This window comes from Malus sylvestris, chromosome 15 (assembly GCF_916048215.2).
Source record: "Malus sylvestris chromosome 15, drMalSylv7.2, whole genome shotgun sequence".
NCBI classification, from domain to species: Eukaryota; Viridiplantae; Streptophyta; class Magnoliopsida; order Rosales; family Rosaceae; genus Malus; species Malus sylvestris.
In genome coordinates, this window is record NC_062274.1 from 11,299,805 (window position 1) to 11,326,549 (window position 26,745).

At 38.2% G+C, this 26,745-nt stretch overlaps 7 protein-coding genes and 1 long non-coding RNA gene across 10 annotated transcripts; 2 read left to right on the forward strand and 6 right to left on the reverse strand.

Annotated features, from left to right (window-relative positions):
* Positions 1–75: 75 nt before the first annotated feature.
* LOC126603592 (NADP-dependent glyceraldehyde-3-phosphate dehydrogenase-like) lies at positions 76–3,638 on the reverse strand. The gene is made up of 9 exons (XM_050270499.1): positions 3,224–3,638; positions 2,844–3,037; positions 2,422–2,550; positions 2,011–2,130; positions 1,588–1,724; positions 1,346–1,501; positions 863–1,241; positions 666–782; positions 76–509 (listed from the first exon to the last, which is right to left on the reverse strand). The coding sequence occupies exons 1-9, from the start codon at positions 3,366–3,368 to the stop codon at positions 396–398; spliced, it is 1,491 nt and encodes a 496-aa protein (XP_050126456.1). The 5' UTR covers positions 3,369–3,638; the 3' UTR covers positions 76–395.
* Positions 3,639–5,202: 1,564 nt separating this feature from the next.
* Positions 5,203–5,958, reverse strand: LOC126601886 (uncharacterized). The gene is made up of 3 exons (XR_007615851.1): positions 5,814–5,958; positions 5,548–5,639; positions 5,203–5,293 (listed from the first exon to the last, which is right to left on the reverse strand). It is a non-coding gene; the product is annotated as an uncharacterized LOC126601886 (long non-coding RNA).
* A 2,526-nt stretch (positions 5,959–8,484) lies between these two features.
* Positions 8,485–10,996, reverse strand: LOC126604074 (40S ribosomal protein S12-like). The gene is made up of 5 exons (XM_050271154.1): positions 10,869–10,996; positions 10,430–10,464; positions 9,495–9,792; positions 8,911–8,976; positions 8,485–8,737 (listed from the first exon to the last, which is right to left on the reverse strand). Exons 2-5 carry the CDS (start codon positions 10,435–10,437, stop codon positions 8,678–8,680), a joined length of 432 nt encoding a protein of 143 aa, XP_050127111.1. The 5' UTR covers positions 10,438–10,464; positions 10,869–10,996; the 3' UTR covers positions 8,485–8,677.
* A 566-nt stretch (positions 10,997–11,562) lies between these two features.
* Positions 11,563–13,558, reverse strand: LOC126604073 (40S ribosomal protein S12-like). Of its 2 annotated transcripts, none has more exons than XM_050271152.1 (5): positions 13,409–13,558; positions 13,003–13,038; positions 12,101–12,401; positions 11,895–11,960; positions 11,563–11,794 (listed from the first exon to the last, which is right to left on the reverse strand). In XM_050271152.1, exons 2-5 carry the CDS (start codon positions 13,008–13,010, stop codon positions 11,735–11,737), a joined length of 435 nt encoding a protein of 144 aa, XP_050127109.1. In that variant the 5' UTR covers positions 13,011–13,038; positions 13,409–13,558; the 3' UTR covers positions 11,563–11,734. The 2 variants fall into 2 exon arrangements, with proteins under 2 accessions (XP_050127109.1, XP_050127110.1); XM_050271153.1 differs by lacking the exon at positions 13,409–13,558 and adding an exon at positions 13,151–13,247.
* Positions 13,559–16,829: 3,271 nt separating this feature from the next.
* Positions 16,830–18,540, forward strand: LOC126603430 (uncharacterized). Its single transcript, XM_050270274.1, has 2 exons — positions 16,830–16,977; positions 17,119–18,540. Exon 2 carries the CDS (start codon positions 17,198–17,200, stop codon positions 18,338–18,340), a length of 1,143 nt encoding a protein of 380 aa, XP_050126231.1. The 5' UTR covers positions 16,830–16,977; positions 17,119–17,197; the 3' UTR covers positions 18,341–18,540.
* LOC126603432 (probable CCR4-associated factor 1 homolog 7) lies at positions 16,831–20,879 on the forward strand. 2 transcript variants are annotated; one of them, XM_050270276.1, is made up of 2 exons: positions 16,831–16,977; positions 19,941–20,879. In XM_050270276.1, the coding sequence occupies exon 2, from the start codon at positions 19,946–19,948 to the stop codon at positions 20,831–20,833; it is 888 nt and encodes a 295-aa protein (XP_050126233.1). In that variant the 5' UTR covers positions 16,831–16,977; positions 19,941–19,945; the 3' UTR covers positions 20,834–20,879. The 2 variants fall into 2 exon arrangements, with proteins under 2 accessions (XP_050126233.1, XP_050126232.1); XM_050270275.1 differs by lacking the exon at positions 16,831–16,977 and adding an exon at positions 19,421–19,799.
* A 327-nt stretch (positions 20,880–21,206) lies between these two features.
* LOC126603433 (mediator of RNA polymerase II transcription subunit 22b-like) lies at positions 21,207–22,885 on the reverse strand. Its single transcript, XM_050270277.1, has 3 exons — positions 22,573–22,885; positions 22,419–22,484; positions 21,207–21,758 (listed from the first exon to the last, which is right to left on the reverse strand). The coding sequence occupies exons 1-3, from the start codon at positions 22,747–22,749 to the stop codon at positions 21,519–21,521; spliced, it is 483 nt and encodes a 160-aa protein (XP_050126234.1). The 5' UTR covers positions 22,750–22,885; the 3' UTR covers positions 21,207–21,518.
* Positions 22,886–23,933: 1,048 nt separating this feature from the next.
* On the reverse strand, positions 23,934–26,649 carry LOC126605924 (uncharacterized). The gene is made up of 8 exons (XM_050273378.1): positions 26,391–26,649; positions 25,945–26,033; positions 25,458–25,521; positions 24,950–25,027; positions 24,751–24,827; positions 24,581–24,647; positions 24,390–24,497; positions 23,934–24,294 (listed from the first exon to the last, which is right to left on the reverse strand). The coding sequence occupies exons 1-8, from the start codon at positions 26,460–26,462 to the stop codon at positions 24,265–24,267; spliced, it is 585 nt and encodes a 194-aa protein (XP_050129335.1). The 5' UTR covers positions 26,463–26,649; the 3' UTR covers positions 23,934–24,264.
* Between the last annotated feature and the right edge of the window lie 96 nt (positions 26,650–26,745).

Genomic DNA, 26,745 nt, shown 5'->3' on the forward strand with positions numbered 1-26,745 from the left:
ACCAAGGACCAAAGCACTACTTTGCTAATATATGTAATGATATGCTTATATAAACCGAGTTACAAATCAGTACAGTAATACAAGTCCCTCAGTTCTTATTCACCAAGTTTCAATTCATCAGCTGACATAGCCAATTAACTCGTACAGAAGAGAAGCCTAGAGTTCTTGCAAGAGCTTAAAACATCGTGTAATAATCGCGCGATGCAGCCTTTCGATAAGGGGTAAATACCCATTATTCTCTCTTTTTTTCTCGACTCCATTTGTTCAACGATGACATTTTTATAGTCTGCAGCCTAAGAATTCACTTACACAAGCATTTTACTAAATCCGCTACTACAACGACATTAAGTAGCTTCGATTACTATATTATCATCTGATTCGTTATTAACTCGTCACTAACCCATGGTGTAAGAAGGGGTTGGCAAGTTGATTACAGTGGTCTTGATCTTGGTCATCATGTTGATGCTGTTGGTGATTCCTTGTGAACCAATTCCACTGTCCTTTATGCCCTGTCAAATAAGCAATTCATAAAAATTGTCAACATGACGGTCTTGGAATGAGATTCTAAGGAGAATCAGAGGACAAAATAAACTACCGTGCAGAAGGAGAAAAAAGAGTGCGGAAATCATTTCCCAAACTAGTTTTCCGAACTTTTAAAGGTTTACCTGGAACGGAAAATGATCTGGTCCACGAGCAGGTGCGGAGTTTATTTGAACAGTTCCCGTCTCCATTGCATCACCAATCAACATGGCCTTGTTGATGTCCTTTGTGAACACACAGCCCTGCATTTTTACACATGGGTCAATACTTTATGAGGTGAAGCAAGCATGAAATGGTGAATTCCAAAGAAAATCAACGTTACCTGGAGTCCGAAGTTACTGGCATTGCAATGGTGGATTCCTTCTTCTACCGTAGTAATCCTAATAACGGGCAAAACTGGACCGAATGGCTCTTCCCATGCAATTCTCATGTCCGGCCTGACATTATCTAACAACAAAGGCCAGATAAGGTTGCCGTCTCTCTTGTACTCTTGGCAAAATGTTGCTCCTTTCTGTTTTGCATCCACAACCAAACCTTCAATAAAATTCGCAGATGATTCTGAAACAACGGGAGTGATGTCACTGTTATCCTCTGGTGGACCAACAGTTAATTTCGCCACTCGTGCATTCACTTTCGCAACCAGGGCATCAGCAACGGATTCCATCACCAAGACAACCTTAACAGCAGTACATCTTTGACCGCTGTTACAAATGTGCGTTGTCAAGCGAGCATGAAAAAAATATTGTTAGTCAAGTATTATTGATTGCAGCAGAAAGAGTGAGACTAACACAATTAATTTCTTCACCTGTAAGAAAAGCCTCCCTTTATTATGTTTGCCGCGACCAAATCTAGGTCGGCATCTTCAAGCACAATGCATGCATCTTTTCCTCCCAATTCCATCTGAAGAGGGATCATGCCTGCCTTTTTCGAAATTGCAATGCCGGTGTCACCACCAGTGAAGCTGAGAAACCGGGATTCATCAATGAGTAACGATAGATAAGGAAAGGGAGCCTATTGTAGCATCGAAGAAATACAATCTGGGATTACCTAATGCAGTTCACTCCAGGATGCATGGTAAGGAAGTCGCCGATCTCAGATCCTTTCCCAGTGACACAGCTAATAAGGCCTTTGGGAAATCCAGCCAAGTGGAAGCAATGCACCATATGAAGGCAAGAAACAGCACCCTACAAGGAAACACGTACAAATTAGTCTTCCACAGACTTAAAGAGATCATCAAACATAAATCTTTTACCAAGTGTTTTTGAAAGAATTTTGTAATGCAGTTCTGTCATTCAAAATACATTTGCACGAATTTACGCAGTGGCACTGATTTACTGAGAAGTTGAACTCAGGTCAGTAAAAAGGATGTGCAGAATCAAACAGCAGGGGAATTACTGAGTCTCGAACACAATGTCTTAATATCTAGTAAGAACTACTGGACCAGTGTATAATTTTGAAGATTGGTAATACCTGAGTTGGGGGCTTGAGCACAAGGGCGTTTCCAGCGATCAGCGCAGGAGCAATTTTTGAGACAGCAAGGTTGACAGGATAGTTAAATGGTGGAATGGCTAGAACCACACCGAGTGGAATCTGCAATCATATTGCAGTTGCATTCAATCAAACTGCTCACAAGTAAGGATAATCGTAATGGAATCAACGTAATCACAAAGTAAATGCTGTGTTATTGAAAAGAAGCAAAGTATTACATTTGTCTGGTAACTTAAGTTGGAAGAATTTATGACAAACATGACCAAAGAAATTTAAAGAAAGTATTGGCAACTGCTGAGAATGAAATCAGATAACATAAATATGATTGCGAAAACTCATCAGTCGAGTAGAAAGGTAAACTAAAACTAAAATGTACTCGAAAAATAAAGATACCTTGGAAGTTAAGCAATATTTTGTTCTGTCATTTCCCGGGAAACTATCAGACACCAAGAACTTCCCCTCTCCGAGAATCCTAACCCCTTCTTCGGCACAGTAAGACACCAAATCTCCAGACCTCACAACCTTCACAGAACCCAAAATTTCCATATCAATTTCCAGTTCAAATATATAAATCAAACATGAACATATAACAAAAACGATTTTTCACATGTAATCTCTTGATAACGTTACACTTGAAGGGAAAAACCTTCAAACTCGATGCTTTAGAAAAACAACTTGCTGACTTATAAACGAATTCATCTAAGAAATTTCGCAACTAAAAACAAATCAAAACACGACAAGCGTTTATGTATGAACTTATAGTTGTCAGTGTGTTTTTTTTAATTTAGTAAGAAGACAGTGAACAAGTTATAGACCTCTGTGATAGCATCTTTAGCAGGTTTAGCAATTTCTTTAACCAGTGACTCTCCAATTGGAGCTTTGTGTTCTTTGAGGATAGAAGCAGCCCTGTGAAGGAGCTCGGCCCGCTTCCAAAGCGGGGTCTTAGCCCACGCCTTCTGCGCTATTTTTGCCGTCTCCATGACCTTGTTCACCTCTTCCTGTGTACAAGCTGCCACAGCCGAACAAAGGGCAGTCGTTAACATCACACTCGCGCATATACAGAGAAAATTGTAAAATATTCAATTTGAAGCGCACATAAAATTGTAAAACATTCAGTTTGAAGTGCATATAACTAAAATTAAAGCGCGAAAAAACCTCTACCCAATTGAAAACCATGAAAGAAGATGACCATTACCTTGAACCTTGTACTGAACCTTTCTTGTGGTAGGGTTGATGATGGGAACAAGTTTACCAGAAGATGATTTCTTCCACTCCCCATCACCATAATACTTGTATGCTTCTCCATCAAGAATCTCTGCGAACAATCCACTCCCAGCCATCACTCTTTTCTCAAAGATTCAAACACCAAATCTCCCAAAAAACCCAGAAATCCAACACGATTTCTTCCTCCAAGCTATAAAAAAAGCTTGAGAGAATCTAACAAGACCACTCTGTTTTTATGAAAAGATGAGGAGTGAGAAGTGAGTGTGTGGTGATATGGAGTTCGGTGTTTTATGGGTTGTGGTTTGGTGGGGTTTTATACAAGGGGAAGGTGTGCCACGCTTTGTCCTGTGAGTTGGGAGAGAGCTTGGTTAGGTGGTTTTTTTATTAAGTTTGACGAAGTAAGCTATTTACTGCTCTGCAATTTCTGGTTCTCTTTCTTCTATGGCGGGCGGCTCTCTGTTTTTTTGTTGCAGACAGTAAAAATTATACTCGAATATTCGAAATTAGTTAGCTTTGTGCTGTCCTCGGCTTTTAATTTTGAGTAAATTGTACAAATGGTCCCTCAACTTTAATCAAATTAGAGCAATGGTCCCTCAACTAAAAATCCATTACCATTGGTCCCTCAACTTATCAAAATGTGTAGCTATAGTCATTTTCATCAATTTTGTCAAAATTTTGTCAAAATAAGCTATGTTGGAATGACCATTTATATAATTAGGGTCCCTTAACTCATCAAAATGTATAATTATGGTTCTTTTCGTCAACTATGTCAAAAAATTTGTCAAAACGAGTTATATTGGAAGGACCATTGCTACAATTGGGTTAAAGTTAAAGGATCATTTCTCCACTTGAATTAAAGTTCAGGGACCAATGGTAATGGATTTTTAGTTGAGGGACCATAGCTGCACGTTTTGATAAGTTGAGGGACCAAAGGTAATGGATTTTTAGTTGAGGGACCATTGCTCCAATTTGATTAAAGTTGAGGGACCATTTGTACAATTTACTCTTTAATTTTTGTTGTGTTTTTTGGGCCACATAATTTTTTTTTCTATCTGAATTATTTGTACTAATATATTTTTTTTTTTTGGAAGAGACACGATAGCATTTATTTGTACTAATATTGGTTGGTGTACATACATGCTATTTTTCACTCACTCTCCTTGAATAATTGAACCTTTTTATAATTTTTATTACCACGTGACATAAATTTGACGATCATGCCAACAAATAAGTGGGAGCTACACTTGCAAAATCATTAATTAACTGTTAAATTGATGAATTTTTTAACTATGATATTATAATGTTTTATAAATAACATATTGAGTTGTTGTTGAACTCAAATTTAACAGTGCAAATTATAATTTACCCATAAATTTATTATCTATCTATTTTGAACTTGTGAACTGATATTATTTTACGTAACAATAATATTCAACTTATTGTATAATAATTTTCAATTTTAGAAGTCACCATTTATTGCCTAAAGTGCGATTTAATTAAAAATGTTTGGCAACTACCAGTTACCATCTTACTTGTAACACAAAGTTAAAATGGGGTGTTTTGAACTTGTAGTTAAGTTTGTACTTTAAAAGTAGGTTGATGTTATTGATATTGTGATACATCTACCGTAGGGTTGTTGATATTTGACTTATGTAGTTGTCAATAAACTTGAACCTTAATGGAGAAAGATTTTAAATTAGAATTTATACAGTTGTGTAAAGAAAACGAAAGAGAAGGGTGAGCTGTTGCATCTACTAGTCCTGCATGAAGTTTTTAAACATATATATATATATATATATTATATATATATATAATCAGTTTCAAAATATGCAAAATGTGCGTGAATGCAGGAGTGGTGCATATATAGATCTATATATACGTACACTATACAAATATATATATATGTACACTGCATATTATATGAAAATGATTAGGACCTTCAAGCCATACCTGAATAAGAATTGGTTTTGCATGAGCGAATTCGAAGAACACTGCGGTTAGGCAAATAAGACGAAGTAGGTACACCACGTTTGCCGCCTACCTATATTGAAAGTGGTACGGTTAATTTAAAAAATTCATGCAAGGAAAAACTAAAAACGAAAACCGAAAACAAATCAATATGAAGAAAATTGCAGAACAATAATTAACAAATTAAACTGCATTGTGCATTCATGAACAAAGGCACTCCTTTCGTCTGCTATATAATTAATCTATGATTAGAGGAGGAGCTGATTAATTAAACAAAACCAGAAAGAGATAAGTAGAGAGAGAGAGAGAGAGTATAAGGAGTGAAACCTGCTGAAAGCTGAGTTTAACGACGCCATTCGTATCAGCTAAAACATGAAAACTGGAGAAAAGTTGAGCCATTCTTTTTCTTCGAGCTAATTCTAGAACAAATTAAAAATAAAAAAAATAAAAAGAAACTAATATTTGTCTAATAAGAGATTAGTTCTGAATGGCCACGTTACATATATATAAGTAGGTGATTAAAAAATAAACTTGTAAGATGTTACGAGTTTTACGGAGAGATTAGTTTGGCTTTAGTCGATAACACCGACTACCTGTTATTAAGGAGGATCGATAATCACAATGTTAATTCTGTCCTGCGAGGGAGGGCGGCTTGACATCGCATGGCAAATTTGGCATCATCGATGTTTCATGCATGTTTTCAACGTGTTCTGCAATTGGGATCATCTCTCCCACGAATCTTTCTGCAGACTCCAACCTTAAACTACAACTACATGTATATACAGCTTCTTATGTTTAAAGTATGCATGCGATCTTAAATATGTATAAAATTAATCTAACAACGTTAACCCGCGATCGAGTCTAATACTTAACGTAAAATAGATTAACAAGTTTAATAAGAATTTGCAGGGGGCTGTTAGGTCCAGTAGGTTTTAGGTTCGATTCACCCTCCCTTGCTATCATTTATGTAAAATAATACGTAAATCAGCTCGATCACATCATCTTTGGCAAATGAGTGATGCTAGGAAGACTAAATTTGTAGAATTTTTTTTATAAACTATATGACATGGAAGTTGATGATTGGATTATTACTTAAACGTTGATAAACGTACTCATTTCTATTAGTGACATATTAATTTAGTTTGCAAATTTAGTCTCCCTAGCATTGCCCTTGGTAAATACATTTGTAGCTCACAAATAAACGATGACATTGCAAATATATTGTTCTCAAATTGATGCATACATAGATGACAGAATGGATTGGAATACTAGTCTGACAGACGTAAACCCTAGAAACAACAAATTCTAGTTTTGCAAATTTATGCCCCAAACTCCAAATTCTAGTGTTTATTAGGTCAAAACAGTTTTAAGTTTTGCACATTGTTAAGCAACAAAACTCAAGTTTAAAAGCTACAAGCTCCAAATTCTACAGTTTACTAGGTCAAAACTCCGTTGCAAGTTCTAGGGATATTTTCAAATTTTGTTATCAATCAGGCCGATTGTCTTCATATTATCCAATTAATAACCACGTTTTTATATGTTTCCTGATAGATTTCATACTTTTATACGTACTTGGTTATCGTATGCTATATCTTCTTTACAAGTAGAAAAAAGGGATGTGCTATTCAGACACCCTATTTTATTTTTCACACACCCCTTGATAATTTATGTCCGTTAGATCTTATTCAATTCATCCGATCGGACAACCGAAAATTAAAAATGTGTGTGAAAAGTAAAATGGGGTGGGTGAATATCACACTCCTAGAAAAAAAAACTAACAAAATATACGCTCTCTTAGCAACCTCAATTTACCTCCAAATTATATAACATTATCTTTTATTTATGGGGCTCCCATTGACTGCTAATTTGCAGTTGGCTAGGGTTTGTGTAACAAATGAGAAATTTTTCAGCATATCTGGAACACGGGATGATACATTATATATCACTATACAAATGGTGAGATACTTATGTTAAAAAATAAATAACTTAATATAAAAAATCTCCACCACTTATATAATAACACGTGATGTAGCACTCGTGTTCTGGTTTCAATGAAAATTTTATCTTAACAACCAGATTGAGTTCCTTACCCTTGTAGGCTTTCCTTTCCACATGGAAGAATGGGAGGAGTGGTGGTGATTCCAAAACAGGAGACGATTGGGTTTTGTCAGAAGAGCATGGCCGAAACCGAAACGTTTCTCTCTGTTTTAGGCCACACTTCGTTATTTGTTGTGGCAACTTGCAAAAGCAAAGTTCTCTTTCTTCTTCCATTGGATATGTAAAAGCTTGAACACCATCTTTCAAGGGATAGGCTTTATAGCTGTACGAGAAATTTTTAGTTGTAACGGGAAAACAGATAGCACATCACGTGTTTTTATGCAAGTGGTAGAAAATTTTAATTTTTAAGCTATTAACCTTTTAACACATATAACCCACAATTTATATAGGAATATGTGGTGTACCATCTCGTGTGACGGTAGCTATACTGCGAATTTTACATTTATGAACTTTTGGGGTACCCTCTCAAAATCCTTGTCCATAGTTATGTTTGAAAGTGTGGGGTGCTTCTCCAAAACCCGCTTTTCTATGAAATACTTAAATTTTTAAGAAAAATTTCTATCATGTCTCGTCAAAAAACGCTTGATAAGGAAATGATTTTTCAATACGAATGAATTAATCGTGAAAAAAACTTATCTCTTTAGAAGAGTTAGAATGATAAGTTTGCTTAATGTGCAATACACCTCTCTACCGTCAAGTCAGACAAAAAAATTTCACTTCTTCCTTTAACATACGTTGAATATGATGAGTTATCGATTCCAATCTAATCTTAAATACTAGGCCTATATTAAACAATACATAGGCAACAAAAAACTCGAATCTCTCGCTATCGCTTCTCGTCAAAAGTCACATCTCTAGGCATGATGAGTCATACCAAGAGTTTATGGAACCGATATATACAAGAAGGGTGGTTGAAAGCAAATGTGGTACACAAACAGGCATGCCTGAGAGCCACTAGACTGACCATTCCAGGATATAACATTGCTTTTTATGGACCACAACTAAATTCCATAAATCACAGGGTCTGTTTTCACCTAGATTTGTGGCAGGGATTTAAATATAATTGGGAAGGGGAAACACAAAAACCATGAAGATAACAAACCTGAGGCTCATCAGCTTCTTCATGGTCCACAAAAGAGCGTTGCACTCTAGCATATAATGGCATCTAAGATTTGTTTTCAACCTCAAATAACCCAATCAAGCACGTTTAAGACAACGATAGTTTTTCATTTGAAGAAAAAACAGTTACAAAATTGTAAAATTCTTTCGGGCGTACTGAAATATCATGCTGAAATCAAAATCTTATAACGAAGTCGCAGTATTATATGATTGGGACATACCACTGATATCATAACCAAGCACCTAAAGAACATCAGGCCGAAATCAAAACGTTTTTAATTTAATGGGACTTGAGGTGCTCCTGAACAACATGAAGACCTTCCGATTCTTCACCAAAATCCTGCAAAACGAAATAATGCAATAAGGCAAGTGAACAAACACCATGCAAGGAATAATCAAATTTGGCATGAATGGAAAATAAGTAGAAAATCGTTTTTTTTTTTGGGACACAACTACAAAAAATAACACCGGAAATGAAGTAAATTCACGCACTCAAATAAGTATTCTAAATACCTTCACAACAACACAGGAGCAACCAACCACCTTTCTTGCCTTTCCTTCTGAATCAATCTTGCAAAGCTGTGAGAAGACAGTATAAAATTAACAATATGTTCAAGAAAAAATCCGTAAGTATGGAAAGCAAGAAGAGAAAAAAATAAGGGAATTGTTATTAGCACTCCTAAAATATCATTTGGCACTCCAAACTTTCTATAATTTAGAAAGAAAAATACGCTTGTGAGGAGTGTAAGATCTTTGGAGTGCTAATAGCAGATCCCAAAATTAATATGCCAAACTAAAAGATAGAAAACATGGCAGAGTTTGAATATTAGAAACCCTTTAAAGACTGTCCCCAGTTTACCCGCCAGCAACATAAGCCATCAATTGAAAAGTAAATTGATGGACAATTTTAGTTTATTGGACAACTAACACAAAACTGATTAAATATGGAGCTACTGAGAAAGTCGAGAAAAGGAGCCGAGAGAAAGATAGTTGAAAACATCGGAACAAACTAAACGATGAACAAATGAAAATAATTACGTTTGAGGAAAGAATTAAAACAAACAAAAAACTACTTTATGTCAATTCGTTTTACTTACACCCGCCCATTCTCCAAGGGTTTTAGCACTAGGAATTGACATAAGCTTAACATTATGATCTGCACATAGTGCCTTGACCAGCTTAACATAATCAGCCTGGTCACAGTCCTCAGCTACAACGCAGAGTTGTGCAGCATGCTTCTCAATGACCTTTGCACCCTCGTGCAGTCCACGAGTGAGCCCACCATGAGCCAATGACTTCCTCAGCACAAGTTGCAAGGCTGTCAAAAGGTCCATTGGTTCACCTAGAGCTGCAGCAACTGCAACAGGCTCAACAGGAACAGCAACTTCTTCATCTCTGTACAAGCAATTTATTGAAAGTAAGATTAGACATAATGCACCGAATGAATATAAAGAATGTCATTAACTGAGAAAAAATGCTTAAGATAGAGTGTAGAATGCAAGCATATCCGGCCAGTAAAACGCTAAACTAATGGAACAACGAAGAAACAAATTCCAGAGTGAAACCTCAAATCCTAAGGTTACCAAAGAAAAAAGACTCAACCCGACATTCAGCTCACAAAGGCTTCTTATATTTCTTTAATGGGAGAACATACACATACAACATTGAATTCAGAACAAAAGCACCAATCCTCAAAGCCATGACATGCACCCATGGTCGAAACCAAATGGCCCTACAAGCAAATAACCAACTCAGCAGTTCACCGTGCATTCTAAGATTCTAAGCTCCTAAGTTCCTAACCCCATTGCTCTCACAGAACTACTCTAATAGTGTGTCCCCTCAATTTGGTTTGTAACAAAACCTGTTAAAGGCACTTCATTGGTGCAAAAGATAAATTGAACTACTACTCAGGACAACAAATCGGGATCACACATTAATCTCTAAAACTAATATGCATCCCTTCTATAACAAATATTCCATATGTAGAGCGAAACACGAGTACAGAGAACCGGAAAATAAAATGTCCACATACCCTGACATTTTTCTGGTCGATTGAAATGAAAAGCCCTGATGACATGAGAAAACAAATGATATGTCAGCAAATTAAAAGCTTCGGTGAAACCAATTACCAGACTTGCAAGCTCAAGTACTGAAATCTAAACAAGCTTATACCAATAAAAATCTGCAAAATAAATCATAACAAATCAAACTTGATGTAAAGTATAGTGTTCAAATGCTCAGACATGAGATCTTAACCTCGAATTCCCAAAGAAACTTTGTAGATTTCGTGAAAACCCAAAGAAACCAAGTTTCAGATTTTACACAAGTCCTAAACCCTAATCATTTTTTGTATTTCCGTTTTTAATTTTGGATTAAAATTCTCATCTGCCACAAACAGCTTCTTAACCGAAATATAATTGCAAAATTTAAATCAGAAGAGAACGGAATTGAACGGAGAGGTAAGCGCTGACCTTGACGGTGGTTGGGAGGTGAAGATCGAAAACCTGCAGGAGAAGGCGAGTGAGACCGGCGGTGGCGCTTATAACTCACATGGAATATACATAAACCCTAAAACACTCGTACAAAATTACTATGTTATCCTTGTCATTTAGGGTTTTATGTTTAGGGTACAACGGTGGGCCGAAGCCCAAACATACCAGTAAATTGTATGGGATGGGCCTTAGCTGTCGTAAATTCACATGCGCATTTAAATTTTGATCTTTCTCCGTCATTTAAAATGCGGTCCAGTGGTTTTTTTATTTATTTTTATTATTTATAAATAAAAGGTTTTAAATTCAACCTTGCGGTCTAGTGATTTTCTTTTCATTTATAAGTAAAATATCTTAAATTCAACTTTCGAGAATAGCCCCGCACAAATTCCTCGTTCCTAAGATTGGTCCATTGGTGACCAATAGACTTTAAACTCAAAACCTCGAATGCAAATAGTCAATTCTCCAAAACCAATGTTTTCCAATTCGGGCATTACGGAGGATACTTTTCTTTTAAAGCATCGCCCATCGAAACAATTGAATCATCTACACCGGCGATGATCCTTTTTCCATTTGATAGGGCAAAGCTACAAAACTGTAAAGTCTTATCGGGTGATACACAACGTGCTACTGAAATAACCGATAGCATGATCAACGAGTAATAAAAATGCAAATCTAATAACAAAACCACACGGAAAATTTCATCATTTAAGAACAGAGGTAAAAGACCGAAAAAAATACCGAATGTTTTGATAATCAGAAAGGATAGTTACTCAATTCCACTTCTACAAGTTTGGGACCTAATGAGCATCAAACCCAAATCAACATGGGGCAGACTCTTTTCAAATTTAATGGGACTTAATGTGCTCCTGAACAACATGGAGGCCTTCCGATTCCTCGCCAAAATCCTGCAGAACAAACGCGATAAGGTAAGTAAACAAACAGAATACAAGGCATAATCAAATTGGTGGTACTAAGAGCATGCACTCAATTGAATGCTATGAATACCTTCACAACGACGCAAGAGCAACCAACAACCTTTCTTGCCTTTCCTTCGGAATCAATCTTGCAAAGCTGCGAGAAGACAGTACAAAATTAACAATAAGTAGAAGGCAAAATCCAAACAAACTATATGTCTAACACATGAAAATAGTTACTCTGAGGCAAGAACTAAAACAAACAAAACTTCTATTAGTCAATTCATTTTCACTTACACCAGCCCATTCTCCAAGAGTTTTCGCACTAGGAATTGACATTAGTTTGACATTATGATCAGCGCATAGAGCCTTAACAAGCTTAACATAATCAGCCTGGTCACAGTCCTCAGCTACAACACAGAGCTGTGCAGCGTGCTTCTCGATGACCTTTGCACCTTCGTGGAGTCCACGAGTGAGCCCACCATGAGCCAATGACTTCCTCAGCACAAGTTGCAGTGCGGTCAGAAGGTCCATGGGTTCGCCTAGAGCTGCAGCAGCAGCAACAGGCTCAGCAATAGGAACAGCGATCTCTTCTTCTCTGTACAATCAATAAAATGGAGTAACATTAGGCACGCTGCCATACCACACATTACACACCAAAAACATACCAAGTATATCAAACTGAGAAATAAAAGAAGCGTCGTTTGACCAAAAAAAAAAGGGAAAAAGAAATAGAGAACGCGTATGATAGACTGCCATATCCCACTATCGGACAGACCAGTAAGTGAAAACAAGTACGGAGTAGAAATACAAATGTAGAACAAGAGCACCAATCCTTGTATCAGAAACACAAAAGCTAAAACATACAATTAAATTAAGCTTTCGCAAACTCATCGACGACGTTCCCACAGTTTGAAACAGAAAGGCTCCTATAGGCATTTCGCATTCTGAAAATCTGGATACCTAACCCCTCTCTTGCATAACTAGACTAATACCGGGTGCCATCATTTCGATATGTAACAAATTGGAGAACAGAAATGCACCAGTACAAAAGATAAATCTACACTACTGCTCGGGCCAAGTAATCAATGTCAAACTTGATCTCTAAAAAAACATATATATCCTCCATTATCATAAGCATTTCACATGTAAAGCGGAAAAACGAGTATATAGAATCAGAAATACAATTGTCTACATACCCTGACATTTTTCGGGGCCGGTTGAAATTACAAACCCTGGTAACACGAAATTAACAAAAAGGATGTCAGCCAGATAAAATATTTCAGTGAAATATACAATTACCAGACTTGCAAGCTCCACTACTGAAATCTATAAAAAATAAAATACCTGCAAAACAATATAACCCTTCTGTCTAGTGCTAAAATTCTCAGATATTAAGATGTTACTTCGAATTTTGGGAAAAATTCAGTAGCTTTCATGATAAACACACTGAAATCAAATTGCCCATCAAATTTTCAGATTTTTAATTTCAATTTTGGATTAAATTTTTGTCAGCGGCCAAACAGAACTTGTATTGGGAGATATAGTTGTCAAATTTAAACAAGGAGAAAATGTGATCGGAAGCAGAGAGAGGTAATGGCTAACCTTTGAAGATGATTGCGGCGAGGTAAAGATCTGAGAGCTGCACTTGCAAGATAAATGAATGGGGAGACGACGGCGGGAGGCCTTATATGTTGCAACTTACATGAACCCTAAACCCATCACTGGGTAATTACTATACTGCCCTTTTTCTCATTTTTCCTTTTAATTGTGTATTTAAACTTGGCATGACCACTAGTGTTCTGGTTTAATTGTGTTTATTTTCATGTGTGCGAGATATATTATATTTGATTTTTATGAACGACGATTTTAATAAAATATTATCTTTTTAGTAAGAAATATTGTTGTACAAAAATAAATATATATTTTTTTCTTTCCTTTATTGACCGATGTTTAGAATACAAATCTGATCTATGACTGATTGCTTGGAGCTCTGATTGCTTACCTTGTATGTCGCCTCTTTCAGCAGATCCCCTAGCTCAGCGACTTGGGGGACTCCTACTACATGGTTTGTATCGCGCTTGACCAAGCCTGAAACTACAAGTAAGCTTCAAGTGAAATTGATACATTACCTTGTGCATCTCCACCAGTTAAAGATACCACCCCTGGATGGAGGAAGAGTACTTCTAGAGAAGATGCCACATCTACCTATGAGACAGATAAGTCAAGTGAAGACGAGAGCTTGAACCTATGTCATTTGTACTAAATCATTCACTTGTACTCACTAAATCATTCATTTGTACTAAATCATTCACTTGTACTCACTAAAGAAGAGCTTGAACCTATGTACTTGTGTAAACCCTTCACAATTAATGAAAACTCCTCTACTCCGTGGATGTAGCCAATCTGGGTGAACCACGTACATCTTATGTTTGCTTTCCTGTCTCTATCCATTTACATACTTATCCACACTAATGACCAGAGCAATCCAGCGAAGATCACAAACTTAATACTTTCTGTTGTACCAAAGTCCTCACTGATTTTGTGCATCAACAATCCTTAAGTCCTTACCTTTTTGCGTTGGTAATAGATGAGTTAACATGACATATTCAAGATGATATTCCTTGGTGTATGCTTTTCGCAAACGATATAGTGTTGATAGATGAAACTCAGGAGGGGTAAATGCGAAGCTTAACCTTTGGAGAGAAGTGTTGGAATCTAAAGGTCTTCGCCTAAGCCGATCAAAGACAGAATATATGGAGTGCAAGTTCAGTGCAAATGGAGGCCAAAATGAGTTAGGGGTGAGGATCGGAGATCAGGAAATACCAAAGAGCGACCGTTTTCGCTACCTATGATCTATCTTGCAAAAGAACGGAGAATTAGATGGAGATCTCAACCATAGAATACAAGTTGGATGGATGAAGTGGAAGAGTGCATCCGGCGTGTTGTGTGACTGTCGTAGGCCACTAAAGCTCAAGGGAAAATTTTATAGGACGGCAATAAGGCCGACGATGCTGTATGGCACAGAATGTTGGGCGGTGAAGCATCAACACGTACACAAAATGGGTTTGGACATGTGCAAAGAAGGCCTACTGACGCTCCGGTTCGAAGATGTGACTACGGGATAAAGGTTCAGGGCCGAAGGGGTAGAAGAAGACCTAGGAAAACTTTGGAAGAGACCCTAAGAAAAAACTTAGAGTACTTGGATCTAACGGAGGACATGACACAAAACCGAGCGCAATGGCGTTCTAGGATTCATATAGCCGACCCCACTTAGTGGGAAAAAACTTTGTTGTTGTTGTTGTTTATTGAACGATGTTTAGAATACAAATATGAACGTGGGTACAAGAAGGCGGGTACACCACTTGGACTAATTTGCTTAATTCACATTTGTAATGCACGGTAGCTTTTATGTTATGTTCAAATGAGAATCTTGAATTATATTGTTAGTCGAATACTGCAAGTTTTTAGAAGTTGGTCAGAGATTGCAAAAAATGTGTCTACATGTATATGCGACGTAGAGCGAGGATAAACAAACTCGAAATCTTGAGCGCAAAGATGATGCACCTAAATCATTATTATCAAAGATTAGATTTGTTGATTCGGTCAGATTTAAATGTGTTGATTAGGAAGAAAACCTTGGTTTTGTTGAAATTGATTGTTACTGCCTACTAATAGACAAAGTGAAATATGCTTATGTCGACTATTGAATCGAAAGCCACTTTGTATCCTTAATATTTTTAAAAATTAGTTAATAGAGATAATCAATAATTCAACTAAGCATGTTACACCGTCGTTGAATCATTTTCACTTGAAAAAATGAGGTTACGAAATTGTATATTTCATCGGGTAATCCTCAACGTTCTGCTAAAATAACCAATAGCATGCTCAAGGAGTAATCGAACCCAAACCAAAATGGGGCCGAATATTTTATAATTAATGGGACTTTATGTGCTCCTGAACAACATGAAGTCCTTCCGAATCTTCACCAAAATCCTGCAAACAAAACACAATAAGGTATGTACACAAATAACAAAACTTCCCTATGATGTATTGCCACAATTCAACGTACCTTCACAAAGAGCAACCAACAACCTTTCTTGCCTGCGAGGGCTTGGAATGAAGTTAATTATAGTGTCTCAGCTGCAAAACTTGTAGAGGTTTGTCCACCGCATCAAGTGAATATTTATTCGATTTTGCCTTCTGAATTTTTAATTTTATTTCAAACCTCATATATTCTCAATTCATGCCATTATCTCTTGGCTTTAGTTTCCTTGTGTGCGTTAATACAAGTTACTACTCATAAAATTGTAATAAATTTAACAGATCAAAAGATATTGACAAGAATTGAGGGTTTAATGAGACTCGAGTAAAACTTACACCGCAATCTTTCCCCTACTTGGTCCCTCGGCACGGTTGAGATCCGTAGTGCATCATGAGCACAAGCAAAGGGGGAATTGAGCATCTCATCGGAGAGCAAAGTGGAACGAGGTTCACAACTCGTGGGACATTGTTGAAATGAAATTTAAAGAAGGGCAAAAATAGCAAAGGGTAATGGAAATGAAAAAGTAGAGGAGAAAACAGGTTAAAAATTAAAAGTTTAAATAGCTCCGACAAATTCTGTATCTATTAAGAACCCACCACATGATGGATTTCCAGTTCATGATGGATTACACTCATCTCGCCTAAACGATGTTAAAAATAAGAGAATTTTAACGAAAAATTTTCACTGTTCATTTTAACGAAAAATCATATTTTACACTAAAAAGTCAATCCTGATACTATTCATTAGTTTTCATTAAAAAGAATTCATTTTATTTTGAAAACTCTAATAAAAAATATTTCTTATTGTATTTTAACGAAAAATTACATTTTCTTATTAAAAAATTAATTCTTATACTATTAACTTTACTTTTTATTTTACTTTTAAAACTCAATATTTTCAAAAACCCGTTCTCTTTTCATTTTTAGCTTTCCATCCCCATCCTCTAAAAAAAAAAATCCCATCTTTCTTTTCCATCAAAACCCTTGTTTTTCCGCCCCCCAAGCCCCCAATTTTCCTGAGAAAATCCCCTTCCCCAGGCCGCCCATCTTGTTGCCCGCCCGTCCCGACGCCGACCCGTCGTTCTCAATCCGAAAACGAGAAGAGAATTCCATGGTTGTTGATTCTTGAGGTGAGTTATCGTACCTTTGATTTCTCGTATTGATTTCTAGGTTTTGGATGATTGGATACATGGGTTTTGATAAAGTACGAATTTTGAGATGTTTGTTGTTCTTGTTTCCTGATATGGGTTGTCGGTTTCTTGATCTTGCAGATTTTATGGTTTTTGCTCTTTTGGGTCTCGTTATTTGCTTCGATTTGTGTTGTTATTGCCCGAATAATCCAAGATCACGATGCATCCCAAACTTCAAAATTTCCAAATCTTCCTGCAATCTCCCGATCTCCAAATCCCAATTCAAACCCTAACCCTATCCCCAATTCAGACCCCAACTCTCCGGCACCTCAAGCTCTCAGTTTTCTCCCATGTCCTACCATCGCTTTACTTCACCCTCAATGGTAAGCCCCTAAACGATTCCACTTCGCTTTTCGATTCCCAAATTACCCCTCTTTCTACTCTGATTTTACGAATTAGAGCGCTTGGCGGTGGCGGCGATGGCGGCGCGACAGGAGCGGAGTCTCGCGACTGCTATCTCAAGATGTACGCGGAGAAGAAGCCCGATAAGGTTGACCCGAACGAGCAGAGGCTTTCGAAGTGGCTCAATTGTGCGCTGTCGAACGAGCCATTGAAGGAGCCGTGCGTGATGGATTTTCTGGGGAACGTGTTTAACAAGGAAGCTCTTGTGGAGGCGTTGTTGGGGAAGAAGGTGCCCAAGGCGTTTGGGCATATAAAGGGGTTGAAGGATATGATAAGTATTCATCTTACCCCAATCACCGGGGCTGAATTCAATCGCCAATCCGTTGCCGGGCCACGGTTTCAGTGTCCCATTACAGGGGTCGAGTTCAACGGTAAGTGTAAGTTTGTGGGATTAAGAACTTGTGGGCATGTGTTGAGTTCAAAGGCTTTGAAGGAGATAAAGTCGTCAACTTGCCTTGTTTGCCATGCGGGATTTTCGGAGGCGGATAAGATTGTGATTAATGGGAATGAAGAGGAAGTTGCGGAGTTGAGGGAGAGGATGGAGGCCGAGAAGGCGAAAGGGAGAGTGAAGAAGGTGAAGAAGACGAAAAACTGGAATGCTGGTGTGAATGGCGAGGAGGGTGTGGATTTGGAGGCCTCACGGTTGAGTGGTACCAAGCATGGTATTGATGCTAGGGCTGTGGAGAAGGCTTCAACAAAGTTAGAGGTAAATGTGAAGGTTGTGAATGGTGGGGCTGATGTGAAGGGTGCGAATAATGGTGGGGCGAAGAGGTTCAAGGCGGTGGATATTGCCCCTGCTAATGCTACTAAGGAAGTGTATGCGTCCATCTTCACGTCATCAAGGAAGAAGGATTTCAAGGAAACATTTTCTTGCAGATCTCTCCCACTTGGTAGAAACTGATTGATGGTAAGGTCTAAGAGAAAGTAATACTGTCTTGTAATGTGAGCAAACATTTCATTCATTGTTCTGTTGTAATTGAAGTTCATCTTTAATAGGACACTTTGACTTGTTCTTGTCGCTTGTTTAGCAAGCATTATTCCTTGGTGTACAATAATGTTTGTGAAGATGGTGATTTCGATGTTGCTACTTCAACTAAACAAGCTTTACTTTGCAGCAAGATCACTAGTAGGCAGAATCAGAAATTTGGTAATGGTTCAAAAACTGTACAGTTACTGAACATCAAGGTTCATACTTCACATTGACACTTTTCGGGACCTTTGTTCTTATATTGGTAGGATTCCGATACTGGTAGGATCTTGCTATGCTTTTGTTATTCATGTAGTATTGTAAAGATTTGTACGTTTTAAACAGTGTCATTTGCCTGAACATAAATTCGGTGCCGCGGCAGTTTTTGTAAACGAAGCATTTAGAACTTGAAGATTTCCTGAGCTGTTTCACACCACACCTTTTTGCACCCTTGCTTCCCTTAGGAAAAAGCAATCAATTGTTGGCTACTTGGGCTGTTGGAACGTGGGAGCCTGAGAGGAGCTTGGAATGAGGTTAATTATAGTGTCTCAGCTGCAAAACTTGTAGCGGTCTGTCTACCGCATTAAGTGAACATTCATTTGACCTTGCCTTCTGAATTTGTAATTTTATGTCAAACCTCATATACTCTTAATCCGTGCTACTATCCCTTGGCTTTGGTTTCCTCGTGTGCGTTAATACAAGTTACTACTCCTAAAATTGTAATGAATTTAACAGCTTGAAAGACATTGACACGAATTGAGAGTTTAATGAGACTCAAGTAGAACCTACACCACGATCTTTCCCCTAGTTGGTCCCTCAGCACGGTTGAGATCCGTAGTGCCTCATGAGCACAAGCAAAGGGGCGATTGAGCATCTCATCGGAGAGCAAAGTGAAAGGAGGTCCACAACTCGTGGGATTTTGTTAAAATGAAATTTAAAGAAGGGCAAAAATAGCAAAGGGGTAGAAATGAAAAAGTAGAGGAGAAAACAGGTTAAAAAATGAAAAGTAGAAAAGGCTCCGAGAAATGTTGTGTCTACAAGAACCCACCTCATGATGGATTCCCAGTTCACTGTCACCAACCTCACTAGCTATTCCTTGCTGTTACAATGTAAGCAAGGAAGGCTTGCACTCATCTCGCCTAAACGACGTTAAAACAAACCATTTTATTTTTAGCTTTCCATCCCGACTATAAAAAAAATCCCATCTTTCTTTTCCATCAAAACCCTCGTTTTTCCGCCCCCCAAACCCCCAATTTCCCCGAGAAAATCATCGATTTCTCGGAGAAAATCCCCCTCCCCCGGCCACCCATCTTTTTGCCCGCCCGTCCCGACGCCGACCCGTCATTCTCAATCCGAAAACGAGAAGAGAATTCCAGAGTTGTTGATTCTTGGGGTGAGTTATCGTACCTTTGATTTCTCGTATTGATTTCTAGGTTTTTGATGATTGGATACATGGGTTTTGATAAAGTATGAATTTTGAGATGTGGGTTGTTCTTGTTTCTTGATATGGGTTGTGGGTTTCTTGGTTTTGCAGATTTTATGGTTTTTGCTCTTTTGGGTCTCGTTATTTGCTTCGATTTGTGTTGTTATTGCCCGAAGAAAATGTCTAGTTTTCCAAAAAGCGATTCGATTCACATTAGGGAAGTTTGGAGCGATAATCTTGAGGAGGAGTTTAAATTGATTCGCAGTGTTGTAGAGGAATACCAATATGTAGCGATGGACACAGAGTTTCCCGGTATCGTTTTGAGGCCTGTAGGGACTTTCAAGGACAGTTATGATTATCACTATCAAACCCTTAAGGCCAATGTGGACCTCTTGAAGTTGATACAGTTGGGTCTCACATTTTCTGATGAGAAAGGGAACCTTCCGACCTGTGGAACCGACAAGCACTGTGTGTGGCAATTCAATTTCCGTGACTTCAACCCCAATGAGGATGTGTATGCCAGTGACTCAATAGAATTACTGTCCCAGAGCGGTATGGATTTCGTGAAGAACAATGAGAAGGGTGTTGATGCTAGTAAGTTCACCGAGCTACTAATGACATCCGGAGTTGTGCTTTCTGATAATGTGGTTTGGGTGACATTCCATAGTGGGTATGATTTCGGGTACTTGCTCAAGCTGCTTACAGGCCAAAGCCTCCCGAACACACAGGTTGGGTTCTTTAAAATGATCAAGGTGTATTTTCCTACAGTTTATGATATCAAGCATCTGATGAGGTTCTGCAACAGCCTTCATGGTGGGTTGAACAAACTCGCGGAGCTGTTGGATGTTGAGAGAATTGGCATCTCCCACCAAGCTGGATCGGATAGTTTGCTCACTTGCAGTACGTTCATGAAACTGAAAGAGACTTTCTTTGATGGGTCCATTGACAAATATGCTGGTGTTTTATATGGCCTTGGTGTTGAGAATGGACCTACTTCTCCTTGAAAAGAAAAAGAAATATCAATAAAAATAAAAAAGATTTGGTAGACTATATCCCTGTGCATGTTTCTGTCTCTTCGTATGCTCATCTTTTATCGTCTTCTTCTAGATATTGAAGCTGCCATTGTGCGATTGAATTACGATTTATGGTTCATTACCTTGCTTATGTTTGCACATTCTCCTGGTCAGCTTCTTAGTGTTTAATTAGAATCTGCCTCTGTTTTCCTTTATTTTTCTTGCCCAGATTGTTTCTCCGGGTCGAAAAACATGTCAGATCTCCGGTCGGAGAACATATTATAGACAGAACTTGTTTTGTTAAGTCTGAGAGCACACAATTGTAATGTATGTCTGCAATGAAGGCTGTGTCAATGGATGATAGTGCTACAAAACTTCAGTTCCATAAGTTGTAATAGTTAGGGGGTAAAAACAATTTTACAGAATTCACAGAGAAGCAGCAAATTTCACCCCTTTGAGACTTTAAGGTTGTTTGAAAACAAACAATAACAAAGCCTTATCCCTTCAAGTAGGTTCGACTGTAGGAATTTTAGAATGTCACTACGCTTGGTTTTGCGACTTAAGGTAGGGTTTAGGGTGGTTTGAAAACGTTAAACAAAAATACACTTTCAGACAAAATACCAATGATCTTAATTAAGTAAAAGCACCACACTAGTTTCTACTGTAAATGCCAAGCTCATGGCTGCAAGTTTTGAGCAGTCCTCAGCGCGGAAGAGTAGTAATGGGATTCGAGCTCCTTGAGGCTAGCAGCTGCCTGCTCGCCGATTCTAGCCAACAAGCGGTCCGTGTTCTCGGCTTGCTGGTTGAACTCCACAATTCTTTTCTCGACATGGTCATTGAGGGAGGCAAACCCTGAAAATATTGCCGTCTGTTTCAATTCCGACACCAACTTAAGTAGAGAATCAGCTGCCTGGACCTGTGGTCATAGATTTAATCGTAAACAACCCAAGAACTCAAATGCAGAAATAAACCGGGAAAGATAAACATGTCCAGGACAGAGTCTTGGAAATCAAGCTTGCATTAACCTAGAGTTCAACTGATAAGGCCGGACAACGCGTAAGCAGAATTTCCATCACAAACATGATCCTAAGTCAAATCAAGAGGAAGAGCAACCATTTCTTTTGTCAATCAACAAGGAAATGATTTATAAAACAAAGAATGTGTGTCTGAGTTTGTGCTCCGTCATGCTTGAGTGAGTGGCCCAAATTATGAAAATGGAGCATCTTTCGGGTGGAGAAAAACCGGCGGTTCCACCATAAGGACCGTGAACGCAATTGCCCTCCCCCGCCCCCTACATTATTCCTACACGCGAATTTTCCAATGTTCATTTGTTCCGGGAAGAAATATTTCAGAATCCGCCACTTTTGTACAACGAATAGCGGCCGATACTAAATTGGGTTTAGCATTGCAAACTAAACAACAACACATTCTGATTCCAAGTTGTAAATTAATCCATAAGCACATGATTAAGAGCTAACTAAACGTGATCAGCTGAACAATTATGCTAATTGAACGGAAATTAAAGAACAACAAAATCAATGAGCAAGCTGAGAGGAAGGGAAGGAAAAGGATTCACCATTCGAGCAGCACGCGTCTCCATCATGAAAGCTTCCTGAGAGTTTCTAACAGGCGGATCATTCACCTGCAATTACATCCCCAAACCAAAATTTTAAATTTTCTGAAATTGTGATTTCAAATTAAATTGTAGAGAGAGAGAAACAGAGTCTAACCCTGGAGACGTTGACGAGTTGGCTGAAATTGTCGACGATGTTGGTGATGTCGTTCTCTACTCTGTGAAGCAGCGCCTTCTGCTTCTGAGCTGCCGCCACAGCAGCAGCCGCGGTGGGCCCGCTCCCCGCGCCTCCCAATCCTCCTCCCCCTGACGCTGCACCTCCGCCCTTATTCATTCTTCTTCGGAATGCTCGTCTAAGCTACTGATATGGGTCGTCGTCCAAGATGGATGCGAGTTTTTCACTTCTCAGGAAAGTTCGATTATTTCGCCGTCGAAATTTTGGGGTTTTGTTGGTAGAATCGGATGAGAGACGATGTCGTTTTGGTATATAGAAAGAACGGTTTTGTTTCAAATTCAAATGTGTGTTTTGTAAAAGCACTTTGCTTCACCTAAAAAAAAAAAAAAACACTTAGAAAGTGCTTCTAAAAGCACACATTGTAGAAAATTGTGGATTGTCATAGTGGGAATGGTACCAAGTGCTTTTAAGTTTTTCTAGTGGATAAAAAACGATTTTGACAAAAAAGAAACGCCTGTTGTAAAAGTTGTGAAAATGAATGCTCACATGTTTTAGCTAAAGATGAAAAAGTGAGGAAGGTTTAAGAATAGTAGCATTGTTGTTGTTGTATGATGTTTTTCAAGATGCACTCATTTCACTTATATGATTCTTCACGGACATAGCTCTATATAACGAGCATTTCGTGTATGATCAAAACACACAAAACAGAAAAGAAGTGAAAACAACAATATCAATATCTCTTCCTTTCCTTCTTTACCAGCAATCCTTTTGTGTTTTAGTTACAAAAATAAATAGTATGATACATTGCACCTGCTTTGCTCATGTCTCTAGTAAAAGTTATCTCTCTAACTTTTGCCTATTTATAACAACGCCAAATATTTGATATCGTTTCCTTTGAAGGAGAGCTCAATTCCAAACCATCCCCACTTGGATCCGTGAATTGTGTCTATTTATCGTACATCGTGTGGTTAGAAATCATTCTAAATTTTTTTATTTAAAAATGAACCCAAACAATTTCCGACAAAAACTGACCGCACGATGTACGATTAACAAACACGATTTACGGATCCCCAAAATCCTCATAAAGAGGATCCGGAGAGGATCAAGTTGGCTTGGATATTGATGTAAAATACATGGTGAGAGTCTAGGGATTAGGTTTGGTGAAACCAGTGTTTGTTTCTCCTTGTCAATAAAGTAAAATTTCTCCTATGAGAGGTTGTTCTAAACTAGTCTAATCTATTAAAAAAATGAACAGGGTTCAAAATCACGGGCAAGAAGGTAGCCACACTGATATAACCAACGTAACCTAAATCTATAATTTGACAAAAAAAAAGTCTCAAAAATTGTTTCGAAGGCTAAGGAAACCTATCATTCATTTGAGTTTCTATAAACAACATAATTTGTGGTAAATAACTGTTTTCTTCTCTCTACTTCTCTCCACTTCTCTCCTTGTTTAGATAAAATCACACTTACAACGGTAGCTACTTCCAAATCAGCAATGCGCCATATAGCTTACACAGTGAATTAAAGCAACTGAATTGCCACAAGTACGACCGATAAGTTTAGCGGTGAAAATCTCACTAGCTTGATAATCCATCTTGAAGTCTCAACTTTCTTCGTGGTATTACGGAGAACCACTAGGAAAACCAAAATGAGATAATCTTGTCACGTACATCAACCTAACCTTGCTTCTCTTCGTAGTACCTTGGACAGGGAAAAGGACAACAAGATTAGAATACGAAGACAAAATTGGAACATCAGATCTAACATAGTGGAGAACCAAAAAGATAATCAGTCACCTCTTCAGCAAACTTAATCAAAATGGTTGTTCGAGGCCGTTGCTGTCCCTCCACTGGTACAAAATGCGCTGTTACCACAGCTGGGAAACCAGCACCATCCAAAACTCCCTTCAGAGAAAAGGAAATGCCATTCATACCTTATAAGCGGCAGGTAATTCAATTAACAAGCAATAAAGTACCATTGCACTTACCCTTACAATTCCAGCAACAAATGCTCCACAATTAAAGGTTCCCATGTCTTTTGGAATCGAAATAAATCTACAATCCAAAAATGGTGTATTAGCTGGGGATTAACAAAAACCGGCAGGTTCGGCTAACTGCAACAGCGAAGTAGAAATACCCTCATTGCATAAACTGTTACCTGTTCACAAGGAGCTCCTTCTCACTAATCATGTACTCATCTTCATGTTCAGTGCCTTTCTCAAGGGAGTCAGCTACCTAATTTTCGGGTACCATAAGGCAGTTAGTGTAGTTCCTAAATAAGTACACTGTGTTGTATTTCAGCCATTAAACTCCACGAACATGGAAAAGATAAAAGAAGGCTAAGCAAAAGCACTCACCTTTCCAAATAACACCTTCCACACCGTGCTATGCACAAAAGACAGGATACCCAGCAACCGTGTCTCCCTCCTGTTTCCCTGTACCACCAAAGAACCATCAATATAACATTAAGCATCCATGCAGTCTCTCCTACTACGCCCAGAAATAGATCCAAATCCACAAACGCATATAATTTGTTATGAATTTGGACCATTAGGGTTCTAGGCTCCAAAACATCAGGATAATATTGCTATATCCAAACTCCAATATGATGAGCACAGAGCTCCAATAAAAATCCATAATTTCTTCTCCTGCCTAGGGATTAGTTTATAACCACAACTGAAAACATTTGTTGCGTAATTTGAGTTTGCAGTATGTAGAAGAATCCAATTGCATCATATGCATCCAACGTGTACACAGACTAAAACCACATATTTCTCACTTAGTGCCAAATGAAGCAACGGTATCTTAATATTGTGATTACGAAAATTATAGTAATGGATAATTCTACTCAACAAGAAGTCATACCTTATCCCTGTGGCAAAGAAGCTCCAGAACTCGAGCCCCAACAGCATATCCTGCATCCTCCAGCCTGCTCCAGTTTACATAAAATATTACTGAATTTCGATTTCTAACATTCACGTATTAGAATTTCAATAGAAGTCACTGTAGAGCTGAAAGGGACGAAACTGTCCTTGCCAATAGAAATTGTTACTCTCTCACTGCCTCAAGACCCTCTTTTTCATTCAAATTCTTTTTCCAAACCATATCTGTGATTTTGCCAGATTGCAGAAGAAACTGGCAATATTAAGTAAACCAAGCGATTCTGGACCTTAACATTTTGTCATCACTTACCGCCTAGAGTTGCACACCCAGCTAATCTAAGTGAGCTCACAGGTTCATTTTCGGATAACATTTTCCTTATGAACCTAACAGAACCCAAATAGTAACCAAATCTGAATGTGCATGATAAGCACATAACAATATAATCGAATACACCGGTAATTCAAATCACCTTCGTTCTAACTCGGCAATGTTGTCAACCTGCGTCTGATTGTACTGAACGAGCTCCGAAAACAAGAACGCAAACGCACTCAAACTAACCTGAAACAAACATCAAATGCCAAAATCAACAAAACTCAATACATCCAAAGTAAGTGAATAACCTGAACCAAATTGCCCAGATCACAATTAACGTAGAATTCGACAAACCAAAAGACCCATGTGCTCAGAACTCGGATTTGAGGTCGTTTGAGCATAAATTTGCAGCATAACACTTCGAAACTAATGTAATTTAAAGACTTTACTTGCGATTTTAATTAATTTTTCCCCAAATCACAGTAGTAACATACATAGATCAAAGAAAATGCAGCCATTTGTTGAAGATTAAGGTAATCTGATCAAGCTTAGCATAAACTAGAGAGAGAGAGAGAGAGAGAGAGAGAGAGAGAGAGAAGGGACCTCCTGTTTGCCCTTGCTGAGGGGCTTGTCGAGGACATTGGAGTATTGCTTGATCTTCCCTACTCCAATCATGCTTCCCCAACTATTTTTTTTTCTCTTCCGGATTTGAAGAAATTCGAAGAAGCAGAGCTGGTGGTGTTTGCGGATCGGATTTTCTGAAGCACAACTTGTACACAACTCTCCCTTCTTCTGTGTATTCGATCGACTCGCTCCTTCTCAGTGCCGGTCTGGACCGGCAGCTTCCACGCTCTCGTCCTTATTTTTATTTTTGGAATAATTATATGATAAATGTTCAAAACAAGTAACAAAAAAGTATGTTGCGCTTTCGCCCTTGAGATTTAAAGATGCTGAGTTT

Bases quoted from the DNA above. Each gene is read 5' to 3' on its own strand.
- LOC126603592 (XM_050270499.1), bottom strand. From the start codon at position 3,368: ATGGCTGGGAGTGGATTGTTCGCAGAGATTCTTGATGGAGAAGCATAC. The intron at 1,502-1,587 runs GTAATCCCAGAT...CCGGTTTCTCAG, and splicing joins CCTGGAGTGAACTGCATTAG to CTTCACTGGTGGTGACACCG. The intron at 510-665 runs GTAAACCTTTAA...CTTATTTGACAG, and splicing joins CAGATCATTTTCCGTTCCAG to GGCATAAAGGACAGTGGAAT.
- LOC126604074 (XM_050271154.1), bottom strand. The intron at 8,977-9,494 runs GTAAGTAAAACG...GTCTTCTCACAG, and splicing joins CCCTTGGAGAATGGGCGGGT to CTTTGCAAGATTGATTCAGA. The intron at 8,738-8,910 runs GTATTTAGAATA...TTCGTTTTGCAG, and splicing joins GCTCCTGTGTTGTTGTGAAG to GATTTTGGTGAAGAATCGGA.
- LOC126604073 (XM_050271152.1), bottom strand. The intron at 11,961-12,100 runs GTAAGTGAAAAT...GTCTTCTCGCAG, and splicing joins CTCTTGGAGAATGGGCTGGT to CTTTGCAAGATTGATTCCGA. The intron at 11,795-11,894 runs GTATTCATAGCA...TTTGTTCTGCAG, and splicing joins GCTCTTGCGTCGTTGTGAAG to GATTTTGGCGAGGAATCGGA.
- LOC126603430 (XM_050270274.1), top strand. From the start codon at position 17,198: ATGCATCCCAAACTTCAAAATTTCCAAATCTTCCTGCAATCTCCCGAT.
- LOC126603432 (XM_050270276.1), top strand. From the start codon at position 19,946: ATGGTTTTTGCTCTTTTGGGTCTCGTTATTTGCTTCGATTTGTGTTGT.
- LOC126603433 (XM_050270277.1), bottom strand. From the start codon at position 22,749: ATGAATAAGGGCGGAGGTGCAGCGTCAGGGGGAGGAGGATTGGGAGGC. The intron at 22,485-22,572 runs GTTAGACTCTGT...ATGTAATTGCAG, and splicing joins AACTCGTCAACGTCTCCAGG to GTGAATGATCCGCCTGTTAG. The intron at 21,759-22,418 runs GTGAATCCTTTT...CTATGACCACAG, and splicing joins AGACGCGTGCTGCTCGAATG to GTCCAGGCAGCTGATTCTCT.
- LOC126605924 (XM_050273378.1), bottom strand. From the start codon at position 26,462: ATGATTGGAGTAGGGAAGATCAAGCAATACTCCAATGTCCTCGACAAG. The intron at 26,034-26,390 runs GTCCCTTCTCTC...TGTTTGTTTCAG, and splicing joins TCAGCAAGGGCAAACAGGAG to GTTAGTTTGAGTGCGTTTGC. The intron at 24,295-24,389 runs GTGACTGATTAT...TCCCTGTCCAAG, and splicing joins TGATTAAGTTTGCTGAAGAG to GTACTACGAAGAGAAGCAAG.